This window comes from Lepus europaeus, chromosome 15 (genome assembly GCF_033115175.1).
Source record: "Lepus europaeus isolate LE1 chromosome 15, mLepTim1.pri, whole genome shotgun sequence".
Lineage (NCBI taxonomy): Eukaryota > Metazoa > Chordata > Mammalia > Lagomorpha > Leporidae > Lepus > Lepus europaeus.
The window spans coordinates 90,851,675-90,871,376 of NC_084841.1; the positions used below are offsets into that span (position 1 = coordinate 90,851,675).

General features: G+C 45.8%; 1 protein-coding gene across 2 annotated transcripts in view; it reads left to right on the forward strand.

Moving 5' to 3' along the window:
* Positions 1-19,702, forward strand: part of SSBP2 (single stranded DNA binding protein 2) — a 309,712-nt gene that overhangs the window by 88,717 nt on the left and 201,293 nt on the right. For both annotated transcript variants that reach the window (XM_062212479.1, XM_062212480.1), the window contains exon 2: positions 9,037-9,109. In XM_062212479.1, the coding sequence (XP_062068463.1) occupies positions 9,037-9,109 (73 nt within the window). The remainder of the gene's footprint in view (positions 1-9,036; positions 9,110-19,702) is intronic.

Here is a 19,702-nt window from a genome sequence, read left to right on the forward strand (position 1 = left end):
CAGCTCCGGATGTAGTGGCTATTTGGGGAGTGAACCAGTGGATGGAAGACCTTTCTCTCAGCACCTGCCTCTCTGTAACTCTGCCTTTCAAATAAATAAATAAATCTTAAAAAAAAAAAAAACCACTCTACAAAGCAGTAGTAACCAAAACAGCATGATAATGACATAAAAATAGATACATAGACAAATAGAGCAAAGTAACCCCGAAATGAACGTGTACGTTTACAGTTGATTTTCAGCGGAGATACCGGGAACACACGATGGGGAAGGGCGGTCTCTTCAATCATGGTGCTGTGATCTCCACGGCTGGAGAATGAAATGAGAGCCTCCTCTTATACTACATAAACATAGACCGCACGTTTAAGTGTGGGGCCAGCGCTGTGGGGTGGGAGGTAGAGCATTCGCCTGCAGCGCCGGCATCCCATGTGAATGCCAGTTCAAGTCCCCGATGCTCCACTTCCAATCCAGCTCTCTGCTATGACCTGGGAGAACAGTAGAAGATGGCCCAAATCCTTGAGCCACTGCACCCGTATGAGAGACCCAGAAGAAGCTCCTGGCTCCTGGCTTTGGATCAGCCCAGCTCCAGCCATTGCACCCATTTGGGGAGTGAGCCAGTGAGTGAAAGACTTCTTTCCCTCCCTCTCTTCCTCCCTCCCTCTCTGCCTCTCAAATAAAAATAAAAATCTATTGAAAAATTTTAAATGTAAGACTTGAGATTGTAGAACTACTAGAAGAAATCATGGGGAAAGACTGTTGTGACCTTAGTTTTTAAAAAAGTTCTTTATTTTCATTTTGTTTGAAAGGTAGAGAGACAGAGACCTTCCATCTGCTAGTTCATTACCCAAATGCCTGCAACAGCCAGGAGCCCGGAACTCAAGTCTGGGCCCCTCACATGGATGGCAGGAACCCAAGTGTTTGAGCCATTGTCTGCTGCCTCCCAGGGTATGCACTAGGAGGAAGCCACATCAGAAATGAAGTAGCCAGGGCTCTAGCTAGGTGCTCTCCTGCGGGACGCAGGTGCTCCAAGCAGTGACCAACCGCTGTGCCAGACGCCCAGCCCATCCATGGCGTTAGTTTTAGCAGCACTTCATGGGTGTGACTCCAGAAGCACAGGCAACAAAAGCAAAAATAGACGAATGGGATTACATCAGACCCAAAAGCTTCTGTTCAGCAAAGTAAACAACCAACAGAGAGAAAAGATAACCCACAGAATGGGAGAAGATATTCACAACCAAGCACCTGGTGAGGAATTAATATTCCAAATATATTAGGAATTCAACCCACAAGGAAGAAAGCAACCTAATTAAATAAATGGATAGTAGACATAAATACACATTTCTCATAGGAAGACATCAGATGGCTAACAGGTCTGTGAAAAAATGCTCAACATCACCAGTCATCAGAGAACTATAAATTTAAAGCGTGATAAGGTATCACTTCACACCAGTTAGAGTGGCTACTAGGAAAAGACACGGAGTGACAAGTGCCGGCACGAATGTGGAATAAAGGGAACCCTTGTATCCTCTCGGTGAGCATGTAAATTAGTGCAGACATGGAAACCAGTATGAGAGTCCTCCAAAAATGAACAATAAAACTCCTGTGAGTCAGCAGTTCTGTGACGAGATATGTATCGTGTATATGTAAAGGAAATGAACTCAGTCTTTGGTTGAAGTATGTAAATCCCATGTTCGTTACTGCGCTGTTCACAATACCAAACTAAGGAATCAACCCGAATGTCTACCAGTGGATGAGCGCATTAAGAAAATGTGGATAAATACACAATGTACCCTGTGCAGCCTTGAAGAAGAAGGAAATCCTGTTGCGTGTGACAAAACGGTTGACTCTGGAGGGCATTATGTTAAATCAGTGAGGCGCAGAACCACAGCTGCTGCGTGTTCTCACTCACATGACTCGTAGTAGCCGCAAGTGGGGCGGTGGTTACCAGGGCCCAGGGATGCAGAGGGTTGGGGACGTTGGTCCAAAGAGACGCAAGTTCAGTTGGACAAGAGTGAGTCCAGTCAGCCTGGTGTTATACTTAATAATGTGTTGTATACCTGGGAATTGCTAAGAGGGTAGCTTTTAAGTGTTCTCACCAGAAAAGAAAATGGATAAGTATGTGAGGTAATAGGTACATTAATTAGCTTGATTTAGCCATTCAACAATGTGTGTGTGTATCAGAGGATCTTGTTGTATACAATACACACAGCAATATGATTGTTATGCATCAATGGAAAAACTAGAAACATAAAGTTGTAATTTGACTTTCACAAAATAATTATTTATTTATTTATTTATTTTTATTTTTGACAGGCAGAGTGGACAGTGAGAGAGAGACAGAGAGAAAGGTCTTCCTTTTTTCCGCTGGTTCACCCCCCAATGGCCGCTGCGGTAGGCGTGCTGCGGCCGGCGCACCGCGCTGATCTGATGGCAGGAGCCAGGTGCTTCTCCTGGTCTCCCATGGGGTGCAGGACCCAGGGACTTGGGCCATCCTCCACTGCACTCCCTGGCCACAGCAGAGAGCTGGCTTGGAAGAGGGGCAACCGAGACAGGATCGGTGCCCCGACTGGGACTAGAACCCGGTGTGCTGGCGCTGCAAGGCGGAGGATTAGCCTAGTGAGCCGCGGCGCCGGCCTACAAAATAATTTTTAAAAAAATCTAAACCCCTCAAAGGTCCTCTCCTTAAAAGTAACCAAAAGTAAACCAGACAAGACACCGGGAAAAAAAAATGCAAAACATATATCAGGGCTCCTATTCTTATGTAGACAAATATGTTAGATTTTTTTTAGTATGAGTGGCACAAAGTTGAATCACTGGAGGCACCATCTCCCACTCTGACTGTTAGAGGTCGGGCTTGTCCCAGGACACGCAGTGACATTTGCCCGTTCTCTGCATAGGCCTACTGGTATTACTGCTTTGCGTCATTTTTCTGCCCCACCCATCCTAGTTTCTCTACATCTGTCACTTATTTTTATTACTGTCTCTTTTTTAAACTTAAAGGCAGAGAGAGAAAGAGTGACGGATTGATTTTCCACGTGTGCGTTCACTCCCTAAGTGCCCCGAATCACCAGTGCTGGGCCAGTGGTGTGGGCGTGCCACTGCGCTGACCACCTGCCTCCGTTTGGGGAATTTTTAATTTTAACAATAGATTATGAGCGCGTCTTCATTTCATCAAATGTTTTAGGAAGTATCTAGTAGTTTCCCATCACATACGTATATCACAATCAGATATCTAGGCCACCAGTTTTCACTGCTATAATTTTGCCATAAGCATCGTTATATAGAAACTGATTTCTGAGTGTTCTTTAGAATATATTAGGATAAAAATTAGTGGGTCAAAGTATATTAAAAGGCTCCCTTTTCTAGTTGCTGATTTATTTGTATTTACATAAGTAGTGTAAGTCTAGGGACTGAAGAAGAATTCACAGTAAAGAAGTCTTCTCTCACTCCAAGGCCCTCAGTCCCTAGGGGAATAGTCTTGTGACAAAATGTCACGCTCAAGCTCCAGTGATCCTACGAGCATGGGGAGCATGAAGGTGGCACTTGTCACTCCGGGGCCGTGTGACACAGCCTCCCTGGCAGTATGTGCACGCTGTCCAGTGGGGGCAGATGACGCAGGCTGTTCTGCCCTTCCCCACCCACCTGTCACCTGCAGTCTGCGTCCCTGGGAGACCTGTACCACTTCCACAGTGCACCATGGAAACCTGGAGTGCTTTAATTTTTGAAAGCTCGCTATTTTGAAATACTTCTTATACTGGGCAGTTGAATGTTCTTCCATAGGGTCACTTGCTGTATGTAAACATTTGCCTTATTGACTTTTTTTTTTTTTTGACAGGCAGAGTGGACAGTGAGAGAGAGAGGGACAGAGAGAAAGGTCTTCCTTTGCCATTGGTTCACCCTCCAATGGCCGCTGCTGCGGCTGGCGCACCGCGCTGATCCAAAGCCAGGAGCCAGGTGCTTCTCCTGGTCTCCCATTCGGGTGCAGGACCCAAGCATTTGGGCCATCCTCCACTGCACTCCCTGGCCACAGCAGAGAGCTGGCCTGGAAGAGGGGCAACCAGGACAGGATAGGTGCCCTGACCGGGACTAGAACCCGGTGTGCCGGCGCCGCAAGGTGGAGGATTAGCCTGTTGAGCCACGGCGCCAGCAATATTTTAAAATTAAGTTCTGGCAGGTGATTTTTTTGTGCTCTTTATGTATCAAGCTTGTTAGCCTCTTGTCACCTCACTGATTGCATATCCTGCTTTCTTAGTTCCTTGTTACTTTTTAATTTCATTAGATTTTGTGTGGAATAGTCAGCTACTTAACATTGCTTAACATTTTATATATTTTTCATTTTTATATATTTTAACTCTTCCAATTGTATATTTTTAAATTAAAAAAAAAAAGCCTTTGGTTTTGTTAGACTCACGTGCACAATAAAGAGTAAGTGCCACCCCTCAGCCATTCCTGTTTGTAGCAGGTTAAAAAGGTTAGACTGTAGACCTGTTCACTACCAGATTGTTATGTTTTGAGTTCTGGAGGCCGATTGAAGGAGAGCTGACCCAGTCGCAGGGGAGATGGGTGGGATTTTCAGAGTGGAACTCTATCCTTGGTGGCGTTTTGTGTGTGCTGCCTGTGGCAGTGTGTGTGCAGGTGTATGACCGAGGTGCAGGGCTTCCCTGCACAGCACGTGTGTGGGGATGTGGATTGCTGTTTGCAGGGCAGCCCCCGTGGGCTCAGCCCTCGATGTTGCTCTGTGTTCTTCCTGCTTTAACCTCTGCTGTTGCCCTGACTCTTGGCGCTTAGGCTCCTTTAGTGAGCATGGAGTGACGAAGGCGTGGAGCTACATCTGAGTTTACACTTCTGGCTTTGGCGCCCTCTTTAAAATAGTCATGCTGATAGCCAGCTTAAAATGAGAATGAATGAAGATAATTTGAAGGTGTATGATCCATGAGTCATGGATATGCTTTTTAAATTAATCATTTTTAAAGAATTATTTATTTATTTACTTGAAATTCAGAGTTAGAGAAAGATCAAGATCTTCCATCCACTGGTTCACTCCCCAGATGGCTGCAACGGCCAGGGGTGGGCCTTGCTGAAGCCAGGAGCTTTATCTGGGTCTCGCCCGTGGGTGGGACTGTCTTCCTCTGCTCTTCTCAGGCCGTTAGCAGGGAGGTGGATTCAGAGTGGAGCAGTTAGGCTATACAGTGGCACCCATATGGTACGCTGGCATTGCAGGCAGCAGCTCTATGCAGTTAGCCACAGTGCCAGTCCCAATCAGTGTTTAAAAAAAGAGACTGGGTCTACTTTTTTTTTTTTTTTTTTTTTTGACAGGCAGAGTGGACAGTGAGAGAGAGACAGAGAGAAAGGTCTTCCTTTTTGCCGTTGGTTCACCCTCCAATGGCCGCCGCGGTAGCGCGCTGCGGCCAGCGCACCGCGCTGTTCCGATGGCAGGAGCCAGGTGCTTATCCTGGTCTCCCATGGGGTGCAGGGCCCAAGCACTTGGGCCATCCTCCACTGCACTCCCTGGCCACAGCTGAGAGCTGGCCTGGAAGAGGGGCAACCGGGACAGGATCGGTGCCCCGACCGGGACTAGAACCCGGTGTGCCGGCGCCGCAAGGCGGAGGATTAGCCTGTTGAGCCACGGCGCCGGCCTGGGTCTACTTTTGTAACCAGCTCTTAACTGCACGATTGTTAATTTTTTTCTGTGTATTTAGATTACATTATAAATTACTAGGTTAAATAACCACTCTGTATCTTATCAAATGTACTTAAACTTCTTAAAGGTCATTAAAAAATGAAAAAAAATTAAAAAGTATACATTGTATAAATATTTGTGTATTCAATATTTGTCTTTTAATATTGAACTCAGACTGTTGCCTTCTTACGTTTGGTGATGTCATGTCTGTGGGTAAGGGACTGAGCTGGGTTCCACCTGTGTGGGTGGACAGGTGTCACTCCCCACATCTGGAATCATCTGTGGTACAGCACTCTCCCACCAGAACTTTCAGGGCATTCTTGTATTTGGCAGCTGCAAATGGGAAATACTCAGTGGTGTCTGCGTCTGAAATAGAACCAGTAGCTCCTGGTGGTTCCTCGGGTGCAGGAAGGGAGTGGGAGGGAAGGGCCGGTGTGGGAGAGATTCTAGCATCAGTTCCACCATGTGACTTGGTCGCTTGTTACTGGATGTGTGAAAGTTAGTCAGAATTGTAACTATAGTGGTTACATTCTACTGTGCTTCCTGCTCTTTCCAACAGCACAAGCAAAGTATTATCTTCCCATTGGACAGATGAGTAAATTGAGACTCGGGAATTGTGTTTCATTCAAGGTGAGCGTAGGTTCCAGAGCAGCAGGTGCACGTGGTGAGTTTAACTTTGGACGTGATGAAAACTGGACATGGCTGGTTTCAGAGCGGCATCTTGCTAGAAACTTGGAACAGTAATTTGGAGATACAGGTTTGGAGCTTGGAACGGAGGGAAAGGGCTGAAGGGAAGGGTCTGGGAAACACTGAGCAGGGGGTGATTACTGTACAAGACCTGCTGGTCGTGTGCTGCGTGCCGACACTGTGGTGTGGGGACTCTTGTTCACGGAGGCGTTGCTCCACGCCGTGCTTTATGGAGGACAGGTTCCCACTGTGCAGGAAGCGCTCATCTTGTTCAAAGTGGGTTGTGGTGGTGTTTCAGGTCCTTTCTCAGCCCAGGTTCCCAGGTGACAGGGTGGGCACAGGGCCCTGCCAGGTGCTGCAGCCGCTCAGCTGTGCTTCCTCCACGTCCCGTGCACGTTTTAGATGCACTGTCCTAGGTCCATGGAGAGAGAAAGTGGAGATTATTGCTTTTAACTGCACTCTTAAGGAGGTATCCTTTGTTACTTAACAAGGATATGTAAATTCTAGTAAGACAGAAGACATGCGTTAGCTCCCTTAATACACAGAGAAGCAATTACAAGTCCAAGGAAGTAACTCTGGATTTGGAGGGATGGGCTTGTTGAAAGGAGGCAGCCTTAGCCACACTTGTGCTGTGGCCGTGAATGTTCTGAGGTCTATTCTCTGCCCCACAGTCCCACCGTGGAGCCCCTCGCCAGTCTGTTCCCCAGCGTGGTGGAGCTTCCTCACTGCTCAGCCTTTGGCATTGGCCTCAGTGTCTTGCCTGGCACACCAGGTGGAAGCCGGTGCGGTGAATGACCCAAGGTTATGTTGCTTCCTTGCTAGGCTGCCGCTGGCAGGTTTGTGAGGCTGCACAGCCTGCCTGGGAGCTTACCTCCCTGGCCAGTGGATGCTGTGAGGTGGTCAGGCACGGTTGCTGGAGGAAGAGCAGGTCAGCTCTTTGTGCTGGAAGAACGCGCAGAGAGAATGCACCGCAGGTCATTCCAGTTCCTGTGCCCTAGGGCGCACTGAGAGCCCGGCCACACCTCCACAGAGACACTACCTGAGGGGAGCGTCCTGTGGTCCCCAGGTGCAGCAGGGTAGGAGGAGCTGAGAAGCCTGGCCTGGGAGTGTCGTTGAACTGGCCTGGGATTCACTCACGGTGACATATCTTCTTCATCTGCTTACAACTCTGATGTCCACTCTCAAGGTGTTTCGTAGCTACAGAATTGTCTTCTTGCTGACTGCTGGGCGATTTTGGAAGGGAGGAAGAATTAAATGGACAGAGGAACTGGTTTTTGCGGGCTTTCTCTTTTCATGACAGATGTGTGGTATGTTTTCATAAAAATGAAGAAAATACTCACTTTCGCAAATGCCATCAATCTTTACCAATCAAAAATTTTCTTGGCAAGAGAAGTGGCACAGCTCTACAGAACTGTGGTTATTGTTACATTGTATTGTTTACTGTAAACCTGGTTCAATATTGGTAAATATAGTGTGGCAGAAACTGAACCGTTGTGAGCCATCTGGGCATGCGTCCAAGGTATCATTAAAAATACTGCCTCAGACTAATTTGGTTTATGAATAATATTTTGTTAACAGCTCAACTGAAATTGAGCCACATGGTGTGGTTTAGAAATTCTTAATCCACAAGATAATGAGAGTCATTTTATGTGTATACGGCACACTCAGTATTTTATTTCAAGTGATAAATTGATGCATAATTTTGTCTTAACCTTTATACTGTAAGCACCCATGTGCTTAATATGGTCTGATATCTTTAAAGTTCACAGAGTGCTGTGGTTTCCTTGACTGAGTGCTTTATAAACTAAACTGTTAATTGACTTAGCAATCTGACCTAAATAATAAGACAGGTTGCTGAACAAATACTAAAATCACTGTTCAGTACAAGTTCTGGAGCATGGTTCTACAAATAGGAGTTATACTAATAGTCACCAAAAGTGTTGAAGAACAGAAAGGTATAGGGGAGTTCCAGTAGCTTAATTTACTTCTTCTATTGATGGAAATAATTATTATCCTTAAAATAGACTTGGAGATCATCAGTGATTGATTGTAAATTATTAACTGCATTAAGTGTAACAAAGGGAATGACTACGTAAGATGAGTCAAGGAAAAAAATCCCTCCTTAGATATTTTTTTGCCAAGAAGATATGTATTTATCTCTTTCCTTGTGTGCTATATTTTTTAAAAGGCTTATTTATTTGAAAGGCATAATTAGAGCAAGAGACAGACAGATCTTCCATCTGCCTGTTCACTGTAAATGGCCACAGTGGACAGGGTTGGGCTAAGCCAGCGGGGAGCTTCCTCCAGGTCTCCCACGTGGGTGGCAGGGGCCCAAACACTCAGCCCATCTCCCACTGTTTTTCTCAGGCCATTAACAGGGAGCTGTACCAGAAGTGGAGCAGCTAGGGCTTGAATGGATGCCCATAACAGATGCTGACGTTGTAGGCTTACCCTGCTACACCACAGTGCTGGCCCCTTTATGCACTATTTTTAGCAGTTTAAGTTCTTTCTGAATATACATGTATAAATTCCCATTGAAAGGGTGTGGTGAGGGTTTGAGTTCTGTCATTGTTAGCATGTAAAATATTTTTGCCTAGAAAAATAAGTGTATTATTTAAAGAATGAATTTTAAGTGATGCCTTTTCTCAACAGATGTTTTATTTGTTTTCCAGGTTAGCACTCTATGTATATGAATATCTGCTCCATGTAGGAGCTCAGAAATCGGCCCAAACATTTTTATCAGAGGTATGTTTTATATATTTTGTGTATTAACTTTTTATATTCTATACAAATGAATGAAAAATACACTGTAGCAGCTATGTGGAAAACTTGATTGTTGTCTATTTATGGTGAATGTTCAGTAATCAGTAGTTGTGATGTCATCTTCGTAGAATGTGTATAGCATTTTCAGTGTCCTCAAATGCCACTTTTTTCTTAAAAAAAGATTTATTTATTTACTTGAAAGTCAGAGTTACACTGAGAGAGAGAGGCGCAGAGAGAGAGAGAGAGGACTTCTGTCTGCTGGTTCACTCCCCAACTGGCCGCAATGGCTGGAGCTGAGCTGATCCGAAGTGGAGCAGCTGGGTCTCGAACCGGCTCCCATATGGGATGCTGGCTCTTCAGGCCAGGGTGTTAACCCGCTGCACCACAGCACTGGCCCTAACTTTTTATTATTATTATTAAAGTGTTACTGTATTTTTTAAAGGTTTCAGTTGAACAGATTTATTTTATTAAGCAAATTATCCATTTTTTAAAAGAAGATTTTATTTATTTATTTGAAAGGTAGAATTACAGACAGTGAGAGGGAGAGACAGAGAGAAAGTTCTTTCCTTCCATTGGTTCACTCCCCAAATGTCCCAATGGCTGGAGCTGCGGCGATCCGAAGCCAGGAGCCAAATGCTTCCTCCTGGTCTCCCATGCAGGTGCAGGGGCCCAAGCACTTGGGCCACCCTCCACTGCCTTCCCGGGCCACAGCAGAGAGCTGGATTGGAAGAGGAGCAGCTGGGGCTCAAACCAGCGCCCACATGGGATGTTGGCTTTGCAGGTGGGGGATTAACCTGCGCTATGGCGCTGGCCCCCCAAATGCCACTTTTGTGCAGCCCAGTAACCTTCCAGTCCACTTTCCAGACACTTCCCTCTTCCAAATGGAAAGGTATTTCATTGTGGCAACAGGAACCAACAAAGCAAATTGACTTTTTAAAACACACACACACACACACCATATCCCTAGTTTCAAGTGTTGTATTTTGTCATTATTCATAATTTTGAAAAATAGTTTTTTTATTTTGCATAGATATGATTGTTTTCCTTGGGAAAATATTTTGATAATCTTATTTCAGATTCTTGTTTCACTTTGTCCTGCTTTACTTCTGACAGTTTTGAATCTGAGCCTTTTTACAGTGGTCCTTTTCCTCCAGTTTGTATTTTTGTGATAAGGATTCTGATGATTCTATTGGGTTCTGCTGTACACTGGGGGACACAATGTGGCCAGGAACTTCACACAGACAAGGATAAGTGTAAGTGTGTGTGAACTTCAGAATGTTCATGGGAAATGCATGGATTTCAAAATATTTTACATCAAGGTAAATTTAGTCTCATTTTCCTTGAGATTTTTGAAGTGAGCTGTATTAGCTCTGATTCTTTTATGAAATCTGCAAGGCTGGTTTATTTTACAACTTTAATAGATCCCTGTTTTACTGATAAATGATGTCAGAGCTTTCAGAGTTTACATGACTGGCTGGGGGTGTCGCACGGAGTTGTAGAACTGGAATTGAAACCTAGGTGTCCCTTACTCCCAGAGCCCCACCCTTTTCTTCTATATCTGCGCTATTTAACATGTAGCCACTACCTGTATAAGGATATTTGAACACTTAAAATGTGACTAATTTAGTTAAAAAACGCTATGTATATGAGATCCACATTAGATTTTCAAGAAACCCAGTGAACCAAAGAATATAAAACATCATTAGTAATTTGTAAAATTTGGTTACACATTGAAATGAGAATACTTTTGATAACACCAGGTAAAAAGTGTATCACTAAAATTAATTCCACCTTCTTTTTCGGTTTTTAACGTATCTGTTCGAAGTGTGAGAGTGCCTACGTGGCCGTCACCTGTGTTCCTTTCTAAGTCCAGCTGCACAGAGCTGCTCCTACTCATCCGGTCGCCAGAGCCCCACCGGGTCAGAGGTGCCACAGGTGGCCGTGGCCCAGGGCGCCCTCTTTGGGTGTAGCCTGCCTCAGATTCTCCTTCTCCCCAGACACATAAGGAAGCACACACACAGCCCCAGTCTTATTTGTCAGCTGATCAGTGTGTGTGAATTAGTAGTCTATTTGCCAAATTAGGAGTTTTAGAGATTTGGTGAGAACAAAGAACACAGGAAGGAAGATACGCTCTGTGATGAAAATTTGATCTGAGAAGTATATGCAGATAACACAGAAGTTTGTGTGTCTGCCTCCTTTGCTCACTCATTGGGGTTAACGTGGCCTCTCTGAGTCATGTTTACTGTACAGAGGAAGTGACTGAGCCCACAAAAAGGATGTGTTTCATGCTTGTGTGCTGACCACCACCAGCTCACAGCACGTTTAGAAGAAGCTAACTGGGCTGTGGAGCTGTGGGCATTTTACTGTAGTATAGTGGAGAAGTCGATGAAAAGTTTTACTGATATCTTTCATTGTATCCCAGACCATCTTGGATGGATGGGCTCAACTTGGTGAATCCTTGGGGGTTCCCAAGATTCTCTCTCTCTCTCTCTCTCTCTCTCCCCCTCCCTCCCTCCCTCTCTCTTTTCTTTTTCCTTCCTTTCTCCCTCCCTCTGTTCCTCCCTTCCTTGCCTCCTTTCTTTCTGATTTATTTGAAAGTAAAAGGGAGAGTGAGAAAGATACCTTCCATCCACTGGTTCACTCCCTGCTTAGCTGCAAAGGCCAGGGGCTGGGCTGGGCCAAAGATGAGAGCCAGGTGCTGCATCTCACATGGGTAGCACTTGGGCCATCTTCCCCTGCTTTCCCTGCACGTTAGCTGGGGGCTGTATGAGAAGTGGAGCAGCTGGAACATGAACCAGGACTCTGTGGCATGCCGGCATTGTAGGCGGTGGCTTAACCTGCTGTGCCGGACTGTATTTTCTTACCAGTGTTGTAAGATGTCAAATACAGGGGTTACTAAACGCCATCAGGAAAGAAAAACACTGCTTATGTAAGGAAGTCCAGGTGTCTGGACTCAAATGGGTGATGTGGTTTGAGCAGGTACCTACATTCTTTACTCAAAGGCCCCGAGCTCAATGGAAAATAGATACACGAAATTTCTAGGGCTGTTTGGTAGAAACGCAGTTAGCATATCAGAGGGGATCGGACATTTTGAGAAGTGTATTTTCTCTTGCTGCATTCGGAACACAAAACTGAGGATTTCTCTGCATTGTCAGTCTGGTTCCATTTCACAAAAAGAATCAAACTGCAAACAAACGACTGTCGCCAGGAAGACACAAAGCTTCTGGATTCCGGAGATACGTGCGTGTGCCTCTCAGAATTATTCATCGGTCTCTAGGTTGCCAAACTCCTGAGTAGCGATGTGAACAACACATCCTCGTTACCCAAGTAATCAGTATAGGGGATGTCTCAAATAATTGAGGCTAAAGTCTTCCAGGGTGTCGAAGATTAATTTGGATGTATTCGGACATACATGGGTAGATTTCCAGAACACTGTCTAATAAAATAAAGAAGGGGAAGTATGCCGTTTTTATGGAAGACCATGAACATGAACATTAAGCGATGCTCTATATTTTTGTGGGTGTGTATTTATGAGTGCAAATTTAGTTAAAAGTTCAGAAAGAACATGCCTGACAGTGTTGTTTTGGGGAGTCAGGGTGTTGAAGAGACCAGAAGTAATTTTATTCTTAGTTGTAGGATTTTTAAAACAAGGAACACATGTATTATTTGTGGAATTACTTAAAAATAAGAGAAAAAAGTACCGTCTCTTAAATTACCTGAATTGAAAGGGAGAAGCCAGGAGGTTGCTTTGCGAGGGTCCTGGCTGAGCGTGTTCCCTAGAGTTCCTGGTGGTCTCAGTGGGGTCGGTGTCCGTGGCTGGCTGGCTGCTCCCGCGTGTTGTGGGTGCTGTACTGTCTGCGCTGGGTTTGCCCAGTGGTGCACTCCTTCTGCCACCCCTGCCCTCCCCCACCTGACTGGCTCGGCAGTGGGTTTCTCAGAGAGGCTTTCCAAGGCTTCGTCCCTCTAAGCCTTCGGTGCCTTCTGTTGGCCCCTCCGTAGAAACTTCTGCATGGCCCAGGAGCGTGGACTTGCTTTTCTTCAGAGGCAAGGGAGCCTTTAAGATGCCCAAGAATGACGTCATTAGGTTTGTGCTTTGGTGTCTGTGTGTTCTTTCCCATGACCATGGACAGTGGACGAGAGGACACAGTGTGCTAGAGCTCAGTGCCCCGTGGTGTTCATGCTCTGTTTCGCTTGGTTCGTGTGGCAAGTTTAAGGCTGCTTGTTGTAGGATGACTTCTTAATTTGTTTTTATCATCAAGGATCATCTTATCTGAATCTTCCTTAGACTGTGTCTTGGTTCAAGGCAAAGTAGAATACTTCTTCCAGTTTGTACATTTTTCCTTAGGGTGAGTGACAGTAGGAATGACTGTTGCTTTAATGAGCTCTTACCTTTCTTTTGTAAGGGCTTATTCTTATGGACGAAGCTGGGAGAAGGCAGAATGGAAGCCCTAGGCATTAAGTGTTCAAGAAAGATGAGCACAAGCTTTCTAAAAGTGCCTCTGCTTGGGCCGTGAGAGAACGGGGCTGCTGACGGTGCCTGCTGTCTGTCAGAAGAGTGGAGGGAGGACTCACCCATGATTAGCAGCCACGGCTTTTCTTAATTAAAAAAGGATAGCATTGGACTACCAGTTGACATCGACACATTTTTCTAACGAGGTTGTATTAACTAGCTCAGTGTCATCTCAGATTCATGATAGATTTTAAACCACTATCCGAATCTTAAATATAGTTTGTGTGACTTCATTTTCTGAGACCCACGTGGAGAAAACAGAATCTCCTTTAGAAATATTCTTGAAGCCCTTCTCTGTTTTCTTTATTCTTCAACACTCAATGCCCACGGACAGAATGCTGAAGATCTCTCCAGGTCGGTGCCAATGTTTATGACTTTGGATTCTTTGGAAACTATACTTTTTTTGGTTGTATTGTTTTGTTATAGAAAGATAATTCCTGCTTTTTCCTCCAACCTTGCATGGTATTCATACCTCGGAATGAGGCTTGATCTTAACAAATACAATTAAGATTTAGAGCCTTGCAGTGATTCTAAATTTTCCTCCTTTCTTAAAATTTTTACATTTTTATATTGTATTCCCAGTCCTTATTTGCCATATGTTAGTAGCAAGCAAGTTAGCCTGAAATGGAAGCATAAAAACGTCAAGTGGACCTCTTCTGTAGATGGATCAGGGATGTTGAGCTATGAGACACCATGGGCTCCAGCATTCTGTGTCTTCCATCCATCTGTACCAGGACTGGGGGGCCTTTCTTCTGCCAGCTGCCATTTGGATGTGCTGGGCGTGCAGAATTATCAGCTTAGTAATTAGCCTGCTGTAGATGTATTGACTCTCACGTCCTGCCTTGGACGGCCCCAGTCTATGCGAAGAGAGATGTGACCGTTGAGGATCTCCTAACCCACGCCGTGTAAAAGCAGCCGCTCGGCGCAGATGCCTGGGTTTGAATTGTGTCCTAAATCTCATTTGTTTATAGTATAGAAGGAAGACAGTCCTCGTGGCACTTGAGGGTTGTGCTGTGGTTTCGATGGAGTGGTTAGGGCAGTGCCTGGCAGATCACATGTGCTTCACGTTGTTATTTTTCAAATTCTCAACCATTTTTTTTTTCTGTCTTGCCCCTGTCTTTGGGTGTCACCGGCCCCCGTCCCTGACAGTGTGAGTTACCTCAAGTCCTCTGCAGAATCTGGGAGTCTCCCAGGCCCATGTGGGGGATTTCTCTCTGCCCTGAGGATCCCAGCCCCACTCTGATTTCTTGTTCCCTTCACAACTCTACCGCCTCACTGCTCTTTGCATTAAAGGTTATTCCTGAAGGCCAGGGGGTGACTGGAGGGATAGAGCAGGGAACGGTGTGGCGACAGCCTTAGCTTGGGTGTTGCACCCAGCAGCCTCCATACCCCCGTGTTGCCCCAGGGGATTTCTCATTGGCCGTTTTCCGTGGGTGCTGTTGTGGACTCCTGGCATCCTCTCCGACCCCTCAGAGGTCACAGAGATCCCCCAGTCTTGTTATGTAGAATGCTGAGTGTTCGTTTTCCTGGGTACAATCCTTCCACTTCATGGCACTCCTGGTAGCCTCTGTCTTTCTGGGTCAAAAGATTAAAAACCAAAATCCCGAAAAGCTGTGTGGGTCTTCCGGGTGGAAAGGAGTCCTCTTCAAGAGGCTGCTTCCCTCCCACAGCAGAGCAACAGTGTCCCATCACGCATCCTGGGGTGATAGGAAAGGACCGCCAGTCTGTGCTGTGTGCTGAGTGTTGGGCACTTGGGACCTGGCTGGTGCCCCTTAACTTAACACTACTGGTGTCCTGGTCAACTCCAGCTGCACCCAGACATCTGCTGGCTTTAATGTTTTGACTTCAAATGTATAAGAGCCTACTTCAATTCTTTTTCCTCATTTGGCTTAGCATGTAGATGCACCCGTACTTCTCTGTGTGGGAGATTTTAGAAAATTAGTGGGAACCATGGCTAGAAGCCTCGGCAATCTTATTTGGTGACAAACCTACACGTAGGTATGCAGGCATGCTTCTTAACACAGGAACTGGTTTTATCCTTTTATGGTATTGAAATTTTATTTTAAATATCGATTAACATGCATGGACAGATTTAGGACTACTCTGAAAGAGGGGAGGGCCTTGAGCGTCACGGCTGCTGCTGTGCCACTGTGGTCTGGGATTTGGATCTGCCGGAAGGTCCTGATCCGGGGGGCCTGCCTCCCACCAGCGGCTGCTGACGTCAGGACTGCCCCACCCGGCTGCCGCTGCTGCCTCTGCGTCACTCCCGAGGCCGGGGCTGGAAGCCTCTCTTCTTCCTCTGGCCTTTTGATCTTCTGCTAGTGTCCCTGATGGCAGAACTTAACAGGGAGCCAGCTGGCAAGGAGGCTAGGAAGTGTCATTTCAAAATCTAATCCCAAAGCATAGGCTGGAGTCAAGAAAGGGGTGTGGCACAGAGAGAATGGGCAGGTGACTGGTGGGCCTGTCAGATGCCCACAGGATGAAAAGTTGAACAGGTGTGTGTGTGTGTGTGTGTACACTCTTGAGTGTGTATCGTTTTTTCTTGGTACAAATGTTAGTTTATTACACACTGTTCTGTGCTTTCATTTTTTTGTTTCACTTGTTAGGTTTTGGAAATTGTGCTATATTGGTTTGCAAAATGTCTTAATTCTCTTTTTATGGTTGTAGAGTATTTCACTCTGTGAAATGTGTTGTGATATATTTCATTAGTCCCCTACTGATGAACATTTAGTTTTTTTTCCAGTATTTGTTTTTTAGAAGATTCATTTATTTATAGGAAAGAGTTACACAGAGAGAGGGAAAGACACAGAGAGAGATCTTACATCCGCTGGTTCACTCTCCAGATTGCTGCAACGGCCAAGAATGAGCCAGGCCAAAGCCAGGAGCCAGGAGCTTCATCCAGGTCTCCCAGTGGGTGGCAGGGGCCCAAACACTTAGGTCATCTTCTGTTGCTTTTCCCACAGCTTTAGCAGGGAGTTGGATCAGAAGTGATGTAGCCTGGATACAAACGGGCACCCCTAAGGGATGCCAGCATTGCAGGCAGCGGCTTTAACTGCTATGCCACAGCGCTGCCCCTGTTTGCAATGATAAAACAATACTTCAATGAAAAGAGTTCCATATATGCATGAAATAACAATAATTTTGTACACCTGATCATCTTTATGGGATAAATGCTAAGTAGAAGGATTGCTATATCATATATTACATCATTTATAATTATGCTATATGGCATGTGTTACCCCTGTCTAGATACCTCTGCCCATGATTCAGTGTTTGGATCTTTGTGTAGTAATGTTGAACTTGCTCTGTCACAGGATAAAGAAAGTGTGATCACAGACCAGGCCTTCCAGTGAGGAGGAGGGCAGTGGAAAATGGCCATACTTCTGTAGGAAAGTATGGCTGGTCAGATGATGGAAGAAGAGTGATCGATAATTGAGCACAAATCTCAAGACTAGGGAAATACACATTGGGGCTGGGTCATGGAAGAGGGGAGGCTGGAATAGAGAGGGAAGTTGTTGGCCTGGGTGCCGCCCAAACACCTGAACAGTCCTGAGGCCCACAAAAAGTCAGTTCAGCTGAAAATACCTCTTCCTTCCCAAGTGACTGTTGGCATTCAGGGGCATTTTCTGGTCACTCCTCACCTCCGCCCATCACTAATACATTTCCTTAAGGAATGCTAAACTACATAGATTAGTATCATTTTAGAATGAAGGGCACCTTTGCTTTTTTCCAGATAATCGTTATAAATTCAGCATGATTTTTTTCAATACACACACACACACACATCCTTTTTTATCCCCAAACAGGAGAGGTTTCACAGTAAATATCTCCTCTAGCCTTCCCCATCTCCAGCTTGAAAAGCAAGAGAGCACAGCCCTCTTTCCATGTGGACCTGTCTCGTTCTTCTCAGTGACTGCACATGTCTGTCCACACAGGCCCCAGAATTCACTTCGCTTGCCCTGTTGGCAAGTGTGTCTCGGGTTGCTCCTTCCTGTTTTCCTAACAGGGCTGCGTGAGCGTGGTTTGGTTTTCTATCCACCAGGGTTCTGTTTTGCCTTTCCCTGAGCACTGCTTGGTGGTTTCTATCAACAAGTAGCCTCCAGAGCTGCGGGTGGTGTGGAGGCAGGGATGTCAGTCTTTATGGAAACACACTCCTGCTGGAGCCATCTCTGTTCTGGGGAGAACTTGAGACAGCTTGAAGTGTTGTTCATCGAGCCTTTGTGTCCGGTGCACAGCGAAGGGCCCCAGTCCAGACTGCTGCGGCACAGACGTGTGTTTAGAGTGGGAAAGATGACCCCTACCCACTACCACGCAGGTGTGTGTGAGGCAGTTTGAGTGTCTCTGACAAAGAATAAGATGTGAGACTGTTTAGTCTCCGCACGGGGTACCTTCAGGCTGCCTCTCCCCACGACTAAGCCACATAGGGCGGTTCCCAGAGCACTTCGCTGAAATAGCTGGCGATTGGCAGAGACGCCGTGGATGTGCAGAGAGAGAGGCTGGGGAACTGACTCGGTGCCGCGGGGCCTGTGGGCTCAGCCTCCTCCGGCTGCCAGGCACAGCTCAGTGTGGAGGCCACCGCGTGTCGCCTTGGTCCCTCCAGGACTCATCTCACACCCTTCTTTTCATGGAGGGCAGCTATGTGTTGTAAGACTCGGCTTTATTTTATGTTCTGTGAAGTCAGGATGAACTGAGGCGAGGTATCGGGACACTCTATGGAAGACCCTGCCGCTCACCCGGTGAGGCTGAGTCCAGTGGTAGGGGGTGTTAGCGAGTGTGGCGCACACCTGCCAGGTCCTCCTCCCGTACCCTTCCAGGACGACACCGGCCGGGACCATGGCTAGAGGAAAGAGTGAGGCAAGGATGAGGCAGGTTTTTGACTGAATTAAACCTGTAATAGGCCATCAGACTTACTTCTCGTAAGTCAGTCCCTAAATACTCTTCTTTATGGTGACCCAAGATGATAAAATGTGGATCAGCTAACATTACTCAATCAAAGTTGGCACAGATATGCAGATTATTTGTGTAACTACTTAGGATGATTCACGTTAGGATCTAGCTTACAGTTATACAACATGTTCTCTTCTTCTTATATTTAGTCTAAGTTCAAGCACATTAGCTTCTGGAATTTTTCCTTTTAGCTCTTTTTAAAAATGGCTGTCATATTTCTAATTTCTAGAAAATTTGTGTTTGGAGACCAGTTTACTTGTATGCCTCAAGGTTCCCATTGATTCACATTTTATGTACTTAAAAACTCCAAAAAATACAGGGACTTAAGTGGCACGTAAGTTTTCCCATCTCTTTCTTAAATAAGTTCTTTTTGCCTCTGGTGTTTGCAAATCCAAGGATGCTTTTAAAGCTCCTGTTTGAAAGATTAAAAATTATTTTTGAGTCCTTTTGGGATAACTGATTTCTGTTATGGGTGATGATAGAGTGAATTCCTTGAGTTTTTCTGAAATCAACAATTCTAATTGTTCACTGCTTTTCAAAGGGCCCCTGAGCCTGCCTTGTTGACTTGGGATATTGAGAAAAAAATGATTGTTAAAGCCCACCACTGAGGCCTTTACTTGGTTTCCAGGGTCGTGTCTGAGGCCTTCCTGGATCCGTTTTTAAGTGTGACTGACTTCACTGTTTCCTGTTTCTCTGTCCCCTTCACTGCTGGATGGTCCTGCACAGCATTTGTCACCCTCCAGTGAGCACAGCTTGTTTGTTTGTTTATGGCCTGTCTCCACTAAGCAGTCAGCTCTCTGAAAGAATGGACTTTTAGGTTTTGTATTTCCTGCTAAAGCCGCCACATAAATACCCATCTGGATTTCTGATTTCTCAGTTTACTTTGTAAAAAGTATTTAGCCAAGAGGCTGGCATTGTGGTGTAGTGGATAAGGCCATTGCCTGCAATGCCAGCACCCCTTTGGGGTACCAGTTTGTTTCCCAGCTGCTCCAATTTCAATCCAGCTTCCTGCTAATGGCCTGGGAAAGCAGTAGAAGATGGCTCAAGTTCTTGGGCCGCTGCCCCCTGCGTTAGATCCAGAGGAAGCTCCTGGCCCCTGGCTTTGGTCTAGCCCAGCC